The following is a 16,084-nucleotide window of genomic DNA, read 5'->3' on the forward strand; positions in this document are numbered from 1 at the left end:
CTAACAGGCACATATGAGAATTTCCCAACAAAAGCCTATTATTTTAGGCAAAGGTCAAGGAAATAGTCTACCAAAGCAGAAAACATTTAGACAATAACCACTGTACTGTAGTCAAGTACCACAGAAAACACTATTACCTCAAGTGAAGAGCTTAGATCTTTAGATCTTCACATCTGCCAGGCTGTGACAAGGTGTCCCAACCCTCCTCCAGAATAGTATCTCAGAATATCAGAAGTTGGAACTTTCATCCCCAGCTTGTGGTAATAAGCCCCTTACTCTCCTTCCACACCTTGATATGACTGGAGAGCAAATGGGGAGCTGGACCTACTCTAAAAGCAGCAATGAAGAAGCACCCTCTTTTCCATACCAGGTGGTGCTTGTGGAGGCCATGTGGGAAACAGTAACAAGTCACTTCTGCCTCCAAGACAGGCTATCAGTGGAGGCCTAGTGGTGACCCAGAATCCACCTTCCAGCCAGTAGTAATGAGGAACATTCCCCTGCCTAGGTATGAACAGAGATGGCGAGGAAATCTTTATTTCTACCATCACCTGGCAGTAATGCAGTGTCCCTCCCTCACTCCCTTGCCTTGCTGGAGTAGTGTCTGAGGAAGCTAGCTAAGACAGAAAAGGTAAATAAGTTCTAGAGTCTCATAATGCCTAAAATGTCCTGGTTCATTTAGAAATCATTTGGTATACAAAGAACCAGGAAAAATCTCAACTTGAATGTAAAAGATAATTAGAAGATTCCAGAACAAAAATGACAAAGATGTTGGAATTATTCAGAAAAGATTTTAAAGCAGTCATCATAAAAATGCTTCCAGTATATTACTTACAAACATATATGAAACAAATTTTAAAAATAATCTCAGCCAAGAAATTAAAATACATGAAAGAACTGAATGGAAATTTTAGAACTGAAACTTAAAATAACCACATAAAAAATTCAAGGAGATAAGCAGGAAAAAACCATAAACACAGCCTCAGGGACCTGTAGTATTATAACTGAAGGCCTAATTTTTGTGTTATCAGAGTCCCAGAAGGAGACAAGAAATAGGCAACTTTGAGAAAGGTCTCAAAGACTGAAAACTTCCTTAATTTGGCAATGGGCAAAAACCCACAGATTTCTAAATTCAAGCAAACCCAAAATCTCTTAGCCATTTTAGGCTACTGTATCAGAATACCATAGAATGGTGGTTTATAAAAACAGAAATGTGTTGCTCACAATACTAGAGGCTGGAAGACCATGATCAGAATACCAGCATAGTTGAGTTCTGCTGAAGACATTTTTTGGCTGTAGATGGACATCATCTCATTGTATCTTCACATGTTGGAGAGAAGAAAAAGATATCTCTTGTCTCCTTCTCCCTCTCTCTTTCTCTCTTTTTTTTTTACAAGGCCTCTGATCTCAACATGAGGGCCCCACCCTCATGACTTAATCTAACCCTAATTACTTCCCAAAGGCCTAAACTCCAAATAACATCACATTGAATTTAGGATGTCTACATATGAATTTTGAGGGGACACAAACTTTCAGTGAATAAAACTAACCAAGATAAACACAAAGAATCCAAACTAAGGTATACCATGGTAAAATATCTGAAAATTAAAAGAAAGAACAAATTTTGAAAGCAGCTAGAGGAAATAGCTTATCTATAGGAGGGAAAACAATACAAATGGAAGCAGGAAACATCAGAAATAGACGAAAGCCACAGAAAAGTGGCGCAACACTATCTATGTGATGAAATAAAATAACTTTTGATTCTGGTTTTTATATCTGGTATATTTATCTTTTAGGAATGGAAGGGCTATAAAGACATTTGATGAAAGAAAACTGAGAGGATTTGTCACCAGAAGATCTACCTTTTAAAAAGGGCCTCAAGAAAATTCTCTATCCAGGAAAAAAAAAAAAAAAAGATTAAAAAAGAAACTTTAAAACACCAAAATTAAAGAAAACACAACGGAAAGGGAAAAACGAATAACCTCATCTTCCTTTTCCTCTTCAGTTTGGTAAATTTATTTGACAGTTGAAGTTAAAATTATGACATTATCAGATGTGATTCTAAGTGTATATAGATAAATATTTAAGACAACTATATAAGGAACAGAGGAGGGTAAAGAGACATACAGGGGATCAAGGAATAAGGTTTCCATACATCTTTCAAAGTACTAAAATTCTGACCCTACTACACCATGATAAGTTATTACATGTGATGTAAAACCTACAGTATCCACTAAGATGTCTGCACACAGAGATATACTCAAAAATACCACAGATAAACCTCAATGGAATTCTAAAAAAAAAAAAATTAAAGTAACACACATGAAAGCAAGACGTACAAAACAACAATGACAAAAAAAGAAAAAAAACAGATAAGCAGAAATCACAAAGTAAAATGGCAGGTTTGTGACCCAACATATCAATAATTACAAATAAAAGTGGTCTAATGTGAACAAAGTTGCTGAGTATTGAGTTTCTATATTATAGAAATAAAATAGCATATGCTATTATCAAATTTTATGGGATATTTGTATTTTTATATACATCGTACAAATGTTATGTTAAATATTTTAATTAATATTTTGTACAATTAATTTTTGGTACAAAGTAATTATTTTGTACTATTAATATTATTGTATAAAACATGTATATTTTGTAAGTAACCCAGGTGAAGCTCTCAGCTCCATCCATGCTTGGCACAGGGAAGCTGATATAGTTTGGATGTTTGTCCCCTGAAAACCTCATGTTGAAATGTGATTCCCGACGTTGGTGATAGGACCTGGTAGGAGGTGATTGGATCATGGGGCAGATTCCTCATGAATGGTGTAGCAGAAGCTTGTCCAACCCATGGCCAGCATTCTGCATGCAGCCCAGAATGGCTTTGAATATGGCCCAATACAAATTCATAAACTTTCTTAAAACATTGAGATTTTTGGAATTTTTTTTTAGCTCATCACCCATCGTTAGTATATTTTTTGTATTGCCCAAGACAATTCTTTTTCTTCCAATGTGGCCTAGGGAAGCGAAAAGATTGGACACTCCTGGTTTAACACCATTCTCTCGGTGATTAGTGAGTTCTTGCTCTGAGTTCATGCAAGATATGGTTGTTTGAACGTGTGTGGCACCTCCCCTACTTGCTCCCACTCTCACCATGTGACACGCCTCCTCCCCCTTTGCCTCTTGCCATGATTGTAAGCTTCCAGAGGCCTCACCAGAAGCTAACCAGATACTAGTACCATGCCTGTACACCCTGCAGAACTATGAGCTAATTAAATCCCTTTTATTAATTACCTTTATTTTTTATTTTTTTTATTTTTTTTGAGATGGCATCTCGCTCTGTCATCAGGCTGGAGTGCAGTGGTGCGATCTCGGCTCATTGCAACCTCCACCTCCTGGCTTCAAGTGATTCTTCTGCTTCTGCCTCCTGAGTAGCTGAGACTACAGGCACTTGCCACCATGCCCAGCTAATTTTTTGTATTTTTAGTAGAGACAGGGTTTCACCGTGTTGGCCAGGATGGTCTCAATCTCCTGACCTCGTGATCCACCCGCCTCTGCCTCTCAAAGTGCTGGGATTACAGGTGTGAGCCACTGTGCAGAGCCCCTCTATTTCTTTATGGCAACACAAGAATGGCTAATACAGAAGCCTTCACTGAGAGCTGCTAGTGTGAAGACAGTCACTGGGTGGGGCTCCCCATCATTTGCTTGCCATGTCAAGTTCCCACATGGCTGTCTCAGAGGTCTTACTTGTCCTGATATCTACACTATTCCTAAGTGACCTTGTCTAAGCCCATGGCTTCAAATGCCACTGAAATCAAGTTTACAATCACAGCTGATAATGTCATAATTGTAACTTCAACTGTCAGATACATTTACCAAACTGAAGAGGAAAAGGAAGATGAATTTATTCATTTTTTCCCTTTCCATTGTGTTTTCTTTAATCTTGGTGTTTTAAACTTTCTTTTTTAATTTATTTTTCTTGGCCAGAGAATTTTTTTTAGCCCCCTTTTAAAAGGTAGACGTTCTGGTGACAAATCCTCTTAGTTTTCTGTCATCAAATATCTTTATAGCCCTTCCATTCCTAAAAGATAAATTCACCAGTTTCATTGTCATTTGAAGCCATGGGCTTAGATAAGGTCACTTATTTAAGTTATAGCATGGCACAGGTGCTATGACTCCTTCAACCAACCCAGGTTTGGCACCCACCTCATTATTTTCTAGGCAGCTACTTTCATTCATCAGTTGAAATTTGAAAAAAAAAAAAAAGAAAAGAAAAAAACCAACAGCATTTAAAAAATCGGGACAGATAGTTTGAGTGCCTATTTTGAATCCACTAATATTTATTCCTGGCTAAACTGTGCACATCAGACTAGTGGCCCATCACAAAATTTCATACTGAAATGTATTGGATATAAAAAGAAAATAGAAAGAAAAAGTGAAAACATATTAACTGGCAGAACAGAAATACTACAGTCTTAAAATAAGTCAGGACGAGCCTTCAGACTACTTTTCTATTTAGAAGAAAAGTCCTGAGACAATGGGTTTTATCAAGCCAGGATAAAGAAACATAAAATCTGATATTCTTTAAAACAAGTTTGTCATATGAGTCAGGAATTTATTACATGTTGTACAAAAACCAATAGTAAATTAAAATTTTCTTTCTGAGACAAGCTAATGAGTTAATAATTCTGTAACCTAATGATTCCAAACATTGATGTATTACTTGTTGAAATGCATTAAAAAGCAAAAAGATGCTTTCAATTTAATTTGGTTAACTGACTAATTTTTCAAGAGGAAGATGAGGTTGATGTCATTAGCCTCAGTAAGTACCATAGTTAGAACTAGAATCCACATCTTCTCCACTCTCAAGTCTACACACAACTCTGAAGTATTCATCATCCCCACCTTACAAATGCAGGGAAACTAAAAGTAAATTTTTGACATGCTTGCTTGTCATTTACACTATTTGCATATACCCGCCTGCAAGTACAAATATATGTAATATCAAAATAATTTTATACAAAATCATACATACTCTTTTGCAAAAATATAATGTAACTATAAGAAAATCTTTGCTAACTGTATCTCCCTCTGCCCTCCACCACACACACTGAACCAAACCAGGTGTAGATGAGTAAGATGTTTATCCTGTCTGTAATATGCAGAATAATGGCCTCCCAAGCATGCATGCTTCCTAATCCCTGGAACCAGTGACTATGTTAAATTACATGGCAAAGGGGATTATTGTTGCTAGTCAATTAACATTAATATAGAGAGATTATCCTGGATTATCTAGTTGAGGCCAAAGTAATTAAGAGGTCCTTAAATGTGAAAGAGATGAAAGAGTCAGTGCCACGGTGATGTGGTGTGGTGTGGTGTGGTGTGGTGTGGTGTGATGTGATGTGATGTGAGGCTCCTATAAAGGAAGGGTATAAAACTGGAGCAGAGTATATGAGTCCCAATTCTTGAGTCTGTCCTAGAACAACTCCTGAGAAAAATCAAAGACCAAGAATAAAATTAAATATGAAAATCTTTGGTTTTATCTGGTATTCCAGTCATGGGCTTTTCATAATAAATGGCAGTGACATCTAGAAATAAGAGCATCAATTTCTTAATTTGAAAGATAAAACCTCCAGGGAAATTAGTTTCCTGTTAACATTCAAAGAATATTAGTTTTTTTGGTAATTGCTACAGTCAGAAACCTGACTCGAGAAACAGTACGATAAGCTCACCCATGACAAAGCCATGCTACTTTTGCCATGAACTCTCTTAGCCTAGGCCATAGAAAAACTTGCAGACACCACTAGTGTGGATTACAGCTGAAGAAACGATATGCTAACTACACTACTAGTCAAGGCCAATGCACCATACCAAACAGACACCCCAAGACACACTCATACAAATAAGTCTCTGTGAAACATACTCCATAAAATTGGAAGAGGCAACTTTTCCACTGGATGCATAGAAATTAAGGTAGAAACCCATTAACCATGAAAAACAAAGATATATATATATATTTTTTCAAAAAATAATAATTCTCCAGAAAGAGACTTCAATTATAAGGAAATATATAAAATGCCAGAAAAATAAATCAAAATAATAACATTAAGGAAATTCAGTGAGATAACAAGAGAACACAGGTATACAGTTCAGTGAAATCAGGACAATTCATGATTTGAATACAGCAAAGAGTTGAGCATCAAAGAAAATAACCAAACAGAAATCCTAGAGCTAAATAATTCAAGAAATAAATAAAAAATATAATTGAGAGCTTCAACAATGGAGTAGACCAAGCAGAAGAAAGAATTTTTAAACTTGAAGATAGATATTTTGAAATAAGACATGCAGACAAGAAAAAAACAGAATAAGGAATAAATAAAGTCTACAGAATTTATGTGATGCCATTAAGTGAACAAACATTCATATTTTGGGCATTCTAGAAGGAAAAGAGAACGGCAAAGGTAAGGAAAATATATTTAATGAAATAATGGTAGAAAAGTTCCCAAGTCTTGGAAGAGAGACGGTTATTCAGGTACAGAAAGCTCAAAGAACTCCAAATATATTAAGCCCAAATAGGCCCTTCTGAGCCTTTTAAAAACAGAAAGAAAAAAGTTTCAGGTTACATATAAAGGAATCCCCATTAGACTAATAACATATTTCTCAGCAGAAATCTTACAGGCCAGAAGAGAATGGGATGATATATTCAAAATATATAGAGAAAAAAACCCTACCATCCAAGCATACTATGCTGAGCAAAACTGTACTTCAGAAATGAAGGAGAAATAAAATCTTACACAGACAAGCAAAAACTATGAAAATAAATCACCAGTAGACAGGCATTACAAAAAAATACTCAAAGCAGTGTTACATATAGAAGAAAAAAGATGATTAAACCCATAATAAAGACATGCAAAACTGTAAAACTCACTGATAGAATCAATAAAAAGGGAGAAAGAGAAAGAAATAAAAATTATATTTACATCAGACAAAATAGACTTCAAGTTAACAGCTGCAAAAAGAAGAACCTAAGACATGCAGACAGAAAAAAAAAATAAAGAATAAAAAAAGCCTACAGAAGTATAATAATAAAGAGATCTAGAAAGGGAATGTTACAATTGTAAATATACATGCACTGAACACCAGAGCATCCATATATATATAAAGCAAATATTGTTAGATAAAAAAGGAAAGATAGACTCAAATACAATATTCAGGACTCCAACACTTCATTTTCAGCATCAGTAGCATGATCTAGACAGAAAATCAAGAAAGAAATATAGGATTTAAACTGTACATAGACAAAATGGGCCTCATAGACATTTTTAAAAATTTCCAACTTTTAAGTTCAGGGACGTGCAGGTTTGTTACATGGGTAAATGTGTGCCATAGTGGTTTGCTGCACAGATCATCCCATCACCTAGGTATTAAGCCCAGCATCCATTAGCTATTCTTCCTGATGCTCTCCCTCCCCCCAGCCCCCACCGTCCAACAGGCCCCAGTGTGTGTTGTTCCCTTCCCTGTGTCCATGTGTTCTCATTGTTCTCATTGTTCCCACTTATAAGTTTTCATTGTTCTCATTGTTCCCACTTATAAGTGAGAACATGTGGTGTTTGGTTTTCTGTTCCTGCATTAAAATACTGGAGTTAATGGCTTCCAGCTCCATCCATGTCCCTGCAAAGGACATGATCTCATTCCTTTTCATGGCTGCATAGTATTCAATGGTGTATAGGTACCACATTTTCTTGAACCAGTTTGTCAATTATGGACATTTAGGTAGATTCCATGTCTTTGCTATTGTGAATAGTGCTGCAATGAACATATGCATGCATGCATCTTTATAACAGAATAATTTCTTTTCTTTAGAGCATATACCCAGTAATGAGATCGCTGAGTCAAATGGTATTTCTGTAGATCTTTGAGGAATCACCACACTGTCTTCCACAATGTTTGAACTAATTTACACTTCCACCAACGGTGTAAAAGCATTCTTTTTGTCCACAACCTCGCCAGCATCTATTTTTTTTTTTACTTTTTAGTAATAGCCATTCTGACTGCTGTGAGATGGTATCTCATGGTGTTTTTGATTTGCATTTCCCTAATGATCAGTGATGTTGAGCTTTTTTAAATATGTTTGTTGGCTGCATGTATGTCTTCATTTGAAAAGTGTCTCTTCATGTCCTTTGTCCACATTTTAATGTTTTTTTTTCTGCAAATTTGTTTAAGTACCTTATAGATACTGGATGTCAGACTTTTGTCAGATGAATAGATTCCAGAAATGTTCTCCCATTCTGTAGGTTGTCTGTTCACTCTGATGATAGTTTCTTTTGCTGTGCAGAACCTGGTTAGTTTAATTAGATCCCATTTGTCAGTTTTTGCTTTTGTTACAATGCTTTTGGTGTCTTCATCATGAAATATTTGCTTTTGCCTATGTCCTTAATGATATTGCCTAGATTTTCTTCTAGGATTTTTATAGTTTTGGGTTTTATATTTAAGTCTTCAATCCATTTTGAGTTAATTTTTGTATAAGATGTAAGGGAGGGGTACAGTTTCAATTTTCTGCATATAGCTAGCCAGTTATCCCAGCACAATTTATTAAACAGGGAATCCTTTCCCCATTTCTTGCTTTTGTCGGGTATGTCAAAGATCAGATGGTTGTGTGTGTGGTCTTATTTTTGGGTTCTCAATTCTGTTCTATTGGTCTATGTTTCTGTTCTTTTACCAGTACCATGCTGTTTTGGTGACTGCAGCCTTGTATAGTTGGAAGTTGGGTAGCATGATGCCTCCAGCTTTGTTCTTTTTGCTTAGGATTGACCTGGCTATTTGGGCTCTTTTTTAGTTCCATATGAACTTTATAATATATATATGTATTTATATTTACATATAAATATATATATTAATTCTATGAAGAATGTCAATGTAGTTTAATGGGAATAGCATTGTATCTATAAATTGCTTTTGGCATGGCCATTTTCACAATATTGATTCTTCTTATACATGAGCATAGAATGTCTTTCTATTTGTTTTTGTCGACTCTGATTTCTTTGAGTGGTGGTTTGTAGCTCTCCTTGAAGAGGTCCTTTACTTCCCTTGTTAGCTGTATTCCAAGGTATTTTATTCTTTTTGTGGCAATTGTGAATGGGAGTTCATCCATGATTTGGCTCTCTGTTTGCCTATTGCTGGTATATAGGAATGTTAGCAATTTTGGCATATTGATTTTGTGTCCTGAGACTCTGCTGAAGTTGCTTATCCACTTACGAAGCTTTTGGGCTGAGACGATGGGGTTTTCTAAATATAGGATCACATCATCTGTAAAGATAGTTTGACTTCCTCTTTTGCTATTTGAATATGCTTTGTTTCTTTCTCTCGCCTGACTGCCTGGCCAGAGCTTCCAATGCTATGTTGAATAGGAGTGGTGAGAGAGGGCATCCTTTTTTGTGGTTTTCAAGGGGGAGTGTTCCAGCTTTTGCCCATTCAGTATGATATTGGCTGTGAGTTTGTCATATACAGCTCTTATTATTTGACCTCATAAACCTTTACAGAACATCTCACCCAACTGCTGCAGAATACACCTGCTTTTCATGAGCACATGAAACATTCTACAGGACTGACAATATGTTAGAACACAAAAAGAGTCTCAAAACAAAAATTTTAGATTGAAATCATGTCAACTATCTTATCTGACCATAATGGAATAAAAGTAAAATCAACAACAAGAGGAACCTTGGAACTATACAAACACATGGAATTTGAACTGTATGCTCTGGAATTACCAGTGGGTCATAAATAAATTTAAAAGGAAATTATTTTTAAGTCATAAAACGAATGACAATGGAAATAATATATCAAAACCTATGCAATATGGCAGAAACAATATGAAGAGGAAAGTTTATAGCAAGAAGCACTTCCATTAAAAAAGTAGAAAAACTCCAGATAGGCAACTTAATGATGCATCTTGAACTAGAAAAGTGACAGCAAACCACACTCAAAGTTAGTAGAAGATAAATATCAGAGCAGAAATAAATAAAATTGAAATTAAAAAATACAAAAGATGAATGAAACAACAAGTTGACTTTTTGAAAAAATAAACCAAATTAGCAAACTCCTGAAATGACTAATTAGGAAAGCAAGAGAGAAGACTCAAATAAATAAAATCATAAATAAAAAAGGAAATTAATATTACAACCAGTACTGCAGAAATACAAAGAATTATTAGACACTTCTATGAGCAACTGTATGCTAATAAATTGGAAAACCTAGAGAAAATGGATAAATTCCTGGACAAATAAAACTTGCCAAGATTGAACTATATAGAAATCCAAAACCTGAATAGACCAGTAACAAGTAAAGAAATCAAAGCTATAATAAAAAACATTTCAGTAAGAAAAGCCCAGAACCTGATGGCTTCACTGCTGAATTTAACCAAACATTTAAAGAAGAACTGATACTCAAAATATTTCAAAACATAGAGGAGTACAGAATGCTTCAAAATTCATGCTATAAGGCCAGTATTACCGTGGTACCAAAACTACAAAGACACGTAAAAAAAAAGAGTCCAATATTCCTGATGAAGATTGAAGTAAAAATTCTCAACAAAAAGCATGCATTAATGCAAAATCCTCAACAACATAGTGAATACAATTCACTATGTTGTTGAATTCCATTTGTTGAACTCAGCCAATGGAATTCAACAACATGTTAAAAAAAAAAAAAAAGAAACCCTCATCATTACCAAGTGGGATGATCCCAGAGATGCAAGGTTTGTACAGCATATGCAAATTAATCAATGTATATATTATATCAACAGAATGAAGGTCATAAACCATATGATCATTTCAATTGATGTTGAAAAAGCATTTGATAAACATCCCTTCATGATAAAAGCCATAAAAAAAACTGGAGATAGAAGAAACATACTTCAAAACAATAAAAGTTATATATGACAGACACACAGCTAGCATCATAATGAATAGGGAAAAACTGAAAGCCTTTCTTCAAAGATCTAGAATATGAGGAAGATGCCCACTTTCACCACTATTATTCAACATAATACTGGAAGTCCTAGCTAGAACATTCAGACTAGAGAAAGAAATAAAGGGAATCCAAATTGGAAAGGAAAATATCAAATTGTCTTTGTTTACAGATGATACGATCTTACATTTGAAAAAACATGAAGACTCCCTGAAAAAGCTATTAAAACTGATATTAAAAAGTCAGTAAAGAGCGCAACGGCGGCGGCCTAGGCCGAGGCCAGGGCCCCTCCCCTCAGCCTCCCGCCCCTCCCTCCCGCCCGCCCTCTTCCGCCCACCGGCGGCCCCGCCCCTCCCCCAACCGCCCGCCTAGCATGGTGCGGCGGCCGCTCGCGCGGACAGGGGGTAGAAGCTGGAGCTGAGATTGAAGTCGCCCGTGGGGGCTGAGCCCACCGTCTACCCGTGGCCGCTGCCGATCTACGATAAACATCACGATGCTGCTCATGAAATCATCAAGACCATCCGATGGGTCTGTGAAGAAATTCCGGATCTCAAGCTCGCTATGGAGAATTACGTTTTAATTGACTATGACACCAAACGCTTCAAGAGCATGCAGAGGCTCTGCGACAAGTACAACCGTGCCATCGACAGCATCCACCAGCTGTGGAAGGGCACCACACAGCCCATGAAGCTGAACACGGCGGCCGTCCACCGGGCTCCTGCGCCACATCCTGCAGCAGGTCTACAACCACTCGGTGACCGACCCCGAGAAGCTCAACAACTACGAGCCCTTCTCTCCGGAGGTGTACGGGGAGACCTCCTTTGACCTGGTGGCCCAGATGATTGACGAGATCAAGATGACCGACGACGACCTGTTTGTGGACTTGGGGAGCAGTGTGGGCCAGGTCGTGCTCCAGGTCGCCGCTGCCACCAACTGCAAACATCACTATGGCGTCGAGAAAGCAGACATCCCGGCCAAGTATGCGGAGACCATGGACCGCGAGTTCAGGAAGTGGATGAAATGGTATGGAAAAAAGCATGCAGAATTCACATTGGAGAGAGGCTATTTCCTCTCAGAAGAGTGGAGGGAGCGAATCGCCAACACGAGGTGTATCACCAGCTGAAGGAGCGGTTTGCAAACATGAAGGAAGGTGGCAGAATCGTGTCCTCAAAACCCTTTGCACCTCTGAACTTCAGAATAAACAGTAGAAACTTGAGTGACATTGGCACCATCATGCGCGTGGTGGAGCTGTCGCCCCTGAAGGTCTCGGTGTCGTGGAAGGGGAAGCCAGTCTCCTACTACCTGCACACTATCGACCGCACCATACTTGAAAACTGTTTTTCTAGTCTGAAAAACCCAAAACTCAGGGAGAACAGGAGGCAGCCCGGCGCCGCCAGCAGCGCGACAGCAAGAGCAACGCGGCCACGCCCACTAAGGGCCCAGAGGGCAAGTTGGCCGGCCCCGCAGACGCCCCCATGGACTCTGGTGCTGACAAAGAGAAGGCGGGAGCAGCCACCGTGAAGAAGCCGTCTCCCTCCAAAGCCCGCAATAAGAAGCTAAACAAGAAGGGGAGGAAGATGGCCGGCCGCAAGCACGGGCGCCCCAAGAAGATGAACACTGCGAACCCCGAACGGAAGCCCAAGAAGAACCAAACTGCACTGGATGCCCTGCACGTTCAGACCGTGTCTCAGACGACGGCCTACTCGCCCCAGGATGCCTACAGATACCCTCACAGCCCGTTCTACCAGCTACCTCCGAGCGTGCAGCGGCACTCCCCCAACCCGCTGCTGGTGGCGCCCACCCTGCCCGCGCTGCAGAAGCTGCCAGAGTCCTTCAAGATCCAGTACCTGCAGTTCCGGGCATACACAAAGACCCCCAGTACAAGGCCAGCCTGCAGGAGCTGCTGGGCCAGGAGAAGGAGAAGAATGTCCAGCTCCTGGGCGCGGCTCAGCAGCTCCTCAGCCACTGCCAGGCCCAGAAGGAGGAGATCAGGAGGCTGTTCCAGCAAAAATTGGATGAGCTGGGCGTGAAGGCGCTGACCTACAACGACCTGATTCAAGCGCAGAAGGAGATCTCCGCCCATAACCAGCAGCTGCCGGAGCAGTCGGAGCAGCTGGAGAAGGACAACCGTGCGCTCCGCAGCCAGAGCTTGCAGCTGCTCAAGGCTTGCTGCGAGGAACTGCAGCTGGACTGGGCCACGCTGTCTCTGGAGAAGCTGCTGAAGGAGAAGCAGGCCCTGAAGAGCCAGATCTCGGAGAAGCAGAGGCACTGCCTGGAGCTGCAGATCAGCATTGTGGAGCTAGAGAAGAGCCAGCGGCAGCAGGAGCTCCTGCAGCTCAAGTCCTGTGTGCCGCCTGACGACGCCCTGTCCCTGCACCTGCGTGGGAAGGGCGCCCTGGGCCGCGAGCTGGAGCCTGATGCCAGCCGGCTGCACCTGGAGCTGGACTGCGCCAAGTTCTCGCTGCGTCACTTGAGCAGCATGAGCCTGGCCAAGATTGTGCTGAGGCGGCACCTGAGCCAGGACCACACGGTGCCCGGCAGGCCGCCCGCCAGTGAGCTGCACTCGAGAGCTGAGCACACCAAGGAGAATGGTCTTCCCTACCAGAGCCCCAGCGTGCCTGGCAGCATGAAGCTGAGCCCTCAGGACACGCGGCCCCTGTCCCCTGGGGCCTTGCAGCTTGCTGGAGAGAAGAGCAGTGAGAAGGGCCTAAGAGAGCGCGCCTACGGCAGCAGCGGGGAGCTCATCACCAGCCTGCCCATCAGCATCCCGCTCAGCACCGTGCAGCCCAACAAGCTCCCGGTCAGCATCCGCCTGGCCAGCGTGGTGCTGCCCAGCTGCGCCGAGAAGGCGAGGAGCACCCGCAGTCCCGTGCTGCAGCCCCGTGACCCCTCGTCCACACTTGAAAAGCAGATTGGTGCTAATGCCCACGGTGCTGGGAGCAGAAGCCTTGCCCTGGCCCCCGCAGGCTTCTCCTACGCTGGCTCGGTGGCCATCAGCGGGGCCTTGGCGGGCAGCCCGGCCTGTCTCACACCTGGAGCAGGGCCTGCCAACTTGGATAAGTCCTCCAGCTCTGGGAGTCTTTTTGCCACCGTGGGGTCCCGCAGTTCCACGCCACAGCACCCCCTGCACAGCCCCGGAACTCGCTGCCGGCCTCTCCCGCCCACCAGCTCTCCTCCAGTCTCAGGCTTTGTGGGGCCACCCAGGGCCCGCTCCTCGAGGCCAGCAAGGGGGACCTGCCCTCTGATTCCGGCTTCTCAGATCCTGAGAGTGAAGCCAAGAGGAGGATTGTGTTCACCATCGCCACTGGTGCAGGCAGTGCCAAGCAGTCGCCCTCCAGCAAGCACAGCCCCCTGACCGCCAGCGCCCGTGGGGACTGTGTGCCGAGCCACAGGCAGGACAGCCGCAAGCGCGGCCGGCGGAAGCGAGCATCTACCGGGACGCCCAGCTTGAGTGCAGGCGTGTCCCTCAAGCGCCGAGCCCTGCCATCCGTCGCTGGCCTTTTCACACAGCCTTCGGGGTCTCCCCTCAATCTCATCTCCATGGTCAGTAACATCAACCAGCCCCTGGAGATTACAGCCATCTTGTCCCCCGAGACCTCCCTGAAGAGCTCCCCTGTGCCCTACCAGGACCACGACCAGCCCCCTGTGCTGAAGAAGGAGCGGCCTCTGAGCCAGACCAACTCACCTCAGACGAGGAGCCAGGCTCTGAGGACGAGCCCAGCAGTGCCCGAATTGAGAGAAAAATTGCAACAATCTCCTTAGAAAGCAAATCTCCCCCGAAAACCTTGGAAAATGGTGGTGGCTTGGCGGGAAGGAAGCCCACGCCCGCCGGCGAGCCAGTCAAGAGCAGCAAGCGGAAGTCCACCTTCTCGCCCATCTTTGACATCGGCCTGGCCAAGTCTGCAGACAGCCCGCTGCAGGCTAGCTCCGCCCTCAGCCAGAACTCCCTGTTCACGTTTCGGCCCGCCCTGGAGGAGCCCTCTGCCGATGCCAAGCTGGCCGCTCACTCCAGGAAAGGCTTTCCTGGCTCCCTGTCAGGGGCTGATGGACTCAGCCCGGGCACCAACCCTGCTAACGGCTGCACCTTCGGCGGGGGCCTGGCCGCGGACCTGAGTTTACACAGCTTCAGTGATGGTGCTTCTCTTCCCCACAAGGGCCCCGAGGCGGCCGGCCTGAGCTCCCCGCTGAGCTTCCCCTTGCAGCGCGGCAAGGAGGGCTCGGAGGCCAACCCATTCCTGAGCAAGAGGCAGCTGGACGGCCTGGCTGGGCTGAAGGGCGAGGGCAGCCGCGGCAAGGAGGCAGGGGAGGGCGGCCTGCTGCTGTGCCGGCCCACGGACAAGACCCCGCTGCTGACCGGCAAGGCCGCCAAGGCCCGGGACCGCGAGCTCTACCTCAAGAATTGCCACAACCTCTTCATCTCTGCGGCGGCCGTGCCTCCCGGAAGCCTCCTCAGCAGCCCCGGCCTGGCCCCGGCGGCGTCCTCCGCAGGCGGCGCGGCGTCCTCTGCGCAGACGCACCGGCCCTTCCTGGGCCCCTTCCCGCCGGGACCGCAGTTCGCTCTCGGCCCCATGTCCCTGCAGGCCAATCTCGGCTCCGTGGCCGGCTCCTCAGTGCTGCAGTCGCTGTTCAGCTCTGTGCTGGCCGCTGCAAGCCTGGTGCACGTGTCGTCCGCTGCCACCAGACTGACCAACTCGCACGCCATGTGCAGCTTTTCCGGGGTGGCAGGCGGCACAGTTGGAGGTAACTAGGATTTCTACCTCAACCGCGAGACCTATGCAAGGACAGTGTGGACCAACTGGCGCCCGCGGCATGGTGCCCCCCGGCCTGCCGGGCTCCCACCCCCGGACGGCAGAGGCGAGGACGGACGGGAGCTCCACTGTGAATCGGCGGCACGCGCCGCAGGAGGCTGGGACTGGTCCAGTTTGTACTGTCGATAGTTTTAGATAAGTATTTATCATTTTTTAAAAAGTAAAAAAAAAAAAAAACTCAGTAAATTTGAAGGATATAAAATCGACATGCAAAAATCAGTAGCATTTCTACAAGAAAACAACAACAAACATTCTGCAAGAAACATCAAGAAAGTAATCCCATTTACAAAAGCTACAAATAAAATAAGATGCCT

General features: G+C 43.3%; 1 protein-coding gene across 1 annotated transcript; it reads left to right on the plus strand.

Moving 5' to 3' along the window:
* Positions 1-11,508: 11,508 nt before the first annotated feature.
* LOC100587281 (histone-lysine N-methyltransferase, H3 lysine-79 specific-like) lies at positions 11,509-15,789 on the plus strand. Its single transcript, XM_030804945.1, is given in 7 exon segments — positions 11,509-11,661; positions 11,663-12,062; positions 12,065-12,328; positions 12,331-12,831; positions 12,834-14,084; positions 14,087-14,641; positions 14,644-15,789. Coding segments are annotated over 7 exon segments (4,176 nt in total). The 5' UTR covers positions 11,509-11,523; the 3' UTR covers positions 15,711-15,789.
* The last annotated feature ends 295 nt before the right edge of the window (positions 15,790-16,084 follow it).

This window comes from Nomascus leucogenys, chromosome 23, assembly GCF_006542625.1.
Source record: "Nomascus leucogenys isolate Asia chromosome 23, Asia_NLE_v1, whole genome shotgun sequence".
Lineage (NCBI taxonomy): Eukaryota > Metazoa > Chordata > Mammalia > Primates > Hylobatidae > Nomascus > Nomascus leucogenys.